The sequence below is a fragment of the Tupaia chinensis genome, unplaced genomic scaffold (genome assembly GCF_000334495.1).
Source record: "Tupaia chinensis unplaced genomic scaffold, TupChi_1.0 Scaffold146187_1, whole genome shotgun sequence".
In the NCBI taxonomy this organism is placed as follows: domain Eukaryota; kingdom Metazoa; phylum Chordata; class Mammalia; order Scandentia; family Tupaiidae; genus Tupaia; species Tupaia belangeri.
This window is the reverse complement of record NW_006206042.1, coordinates 1380383-1382054: the sequence shown is the minus strand read 5'-3', so window position 1 is coordinate 1382054 and position 1672 is coordinate 1380383. Positions and strand designations below refer to the sequence as shown.

Sequence of the window (1672 nt, the reverse complement as noted above, 5' to 3'; positions counted from 1 at the left end):
TACCTGAATGGGTGAGGAGTGTATGAAGAGTAGTTTGGACAAAGTGAGGAGAGTTGAAGGCCCCGCTGCCGATAAAAATGGCCCAGGGGAGCCCCACTATGGCAATGAAGTGGACTGTGACCAGCCAAGTCTGAGAGAGGGGACAGCAGTGTTTGCTGAGGGAGAATGGGCTGGCAAGCAGCGGAGGGCTCGCCCCAGGCATGCCCTGAGGGGACAGACCGGTGTCCGTTTTGTAGCACCACTTGGAGTTGAAAGGGCTCTAGCAGGAGACGGCTGGGATGGGAGGAGAGAGCCCAGGTTCAAACACCAGCCCTCTACAGATGTGTTCTGACTCATGGGCGTGAGCCAGGCCGGAGCCCTGCCTCGGCCAGCCTGGCACCTCCTCTCTAACCCCTCCCTGAGGCGGCATCCCCAACTCTGCCTCAGTGCCCTGAAATGCCTCCCAGCTGGCGTGGGGTGGGGGCAGGGACAGACTGTGCTGAAAGCCGACACCCAGGGGAGTCACAGAACAGACCAGGAGCCACCAGGACAAGGGGTCCTCCTGGCTCTGGAGGGAGGAGCAGCAGGGAGCACCCCCCCTGGACCTCGCACTGCCCATGCACAGCTCCCCCACACCGATTATACCCCCTTTTCGGTGCCCTGTAGCTGCCACATCCCCACAACAAGACAGCGAGCCGTTCCTTAGAGCAGAATAGACTTCATCTGTAACTAGGAAATGTCTAGGTTAGCAGCAATTACGGGCGCCCAGAGGCTGGCAGAATCTGTCCCCTGAAGGCATCCCCAGGGCCACATGCGAAGGCCCCCTCAGTTCGCAGAGGTGGCTGGCAGGATGTTAGCTTTGCGCTCAGCTTCAATGCAGTATTTCTCAGGGAGGCCGGCAGCTCTGCGGGCAGAGAGAGAGGGGTTGGAGCAGGAAGCAGGGGAAGGGAGGTTCTGAGTGGCGTGCACCCCAACCCTGCTCCCCAAGCCCCCCAACACACTTGTGCCAAGGACTTCTCAGAGGGCCAGAAGACCCCTTCCAAGGACTGAACCTTGAGTCAGGAAGAGGGCCCCTGCACCCCGAATCCCACACTGCCTAGCCTGCAGAGCGGGCCCACCTTAGCTCCTCCAGCTTTTTCTTCTTGATGCTGTCAATGCGCTCACGCCGCTTCTCGGCCTCCTCCTTGAGGCGCCGGCCCTCCTCGAAGGTGGCGATACGGCTCTGCACTTGCTTCTGCTGGTTCTCGCGCACTTGGCGCCGCAGCTCGTTGGCGTGCTGTAAGCGTCCTGTGGCCGCCTTCTCCTCCTCCAGCCGCTCCTTCTCAATCTGCTCTCTCTGAGCCCTGGGCGGGAGACAGGAAGAGCCGATGGGCTAGGCTCCTGGGGGACCCCTCCAGTGGACGTGTCTCCCAGACTGGCTGCCCCCCAGGCTCCAGCCTCTTGCTCAGCTGACTCGAGATCAGCCCCACGGCTGCGACCACATGTATGCTCCCTCCTCCCACCTCTCAGGCCGGCCTCAGGGTCACGCCACCACATGTCACCGGCATGCATAGAAGGCCTCCTGCTTGGCTTGATAGGCCACTGTCCCTGTTTTGAAATTCTTACTAATCTTAGAACGAGGGGCTCCACCTTCTCATTTGACAAGGACCCTGCTAATTACATAGCTAGTCCTCCGCCCCGGGTTTCATCCCTG

At 60.6% G+C, this 1672-nt stretch overlaps 1 protein-coding gene across 1 annotated transcript in view; it reads right to left on the bottom strand.

Moving 5' to 3' along the window:
* Positions 1-715: 715 nt before the first annotated feature.
* Positions 716-1672, bottom strand: part of CFAP45 (cilia and flagella associated protein 45) — a 34017-nt gene continuing 33060 nt past the window's right edge. Inside the window, exons 11-12 of the mRNA XM_006168844.3 lie at positions 1098-1322; positions 716-883 (exon numbers count right to left, since the gene is read on the bottom strand). Coding sequence (XP_006168906.1) covers positions 805-883; positions 1098-1322 — 304 coding nt within the window. The 3' untranslated portion in view covers positions 716-804. The remainder of the gene's footprint in view (positions 884-1097; positions 1323-1672) is intronic.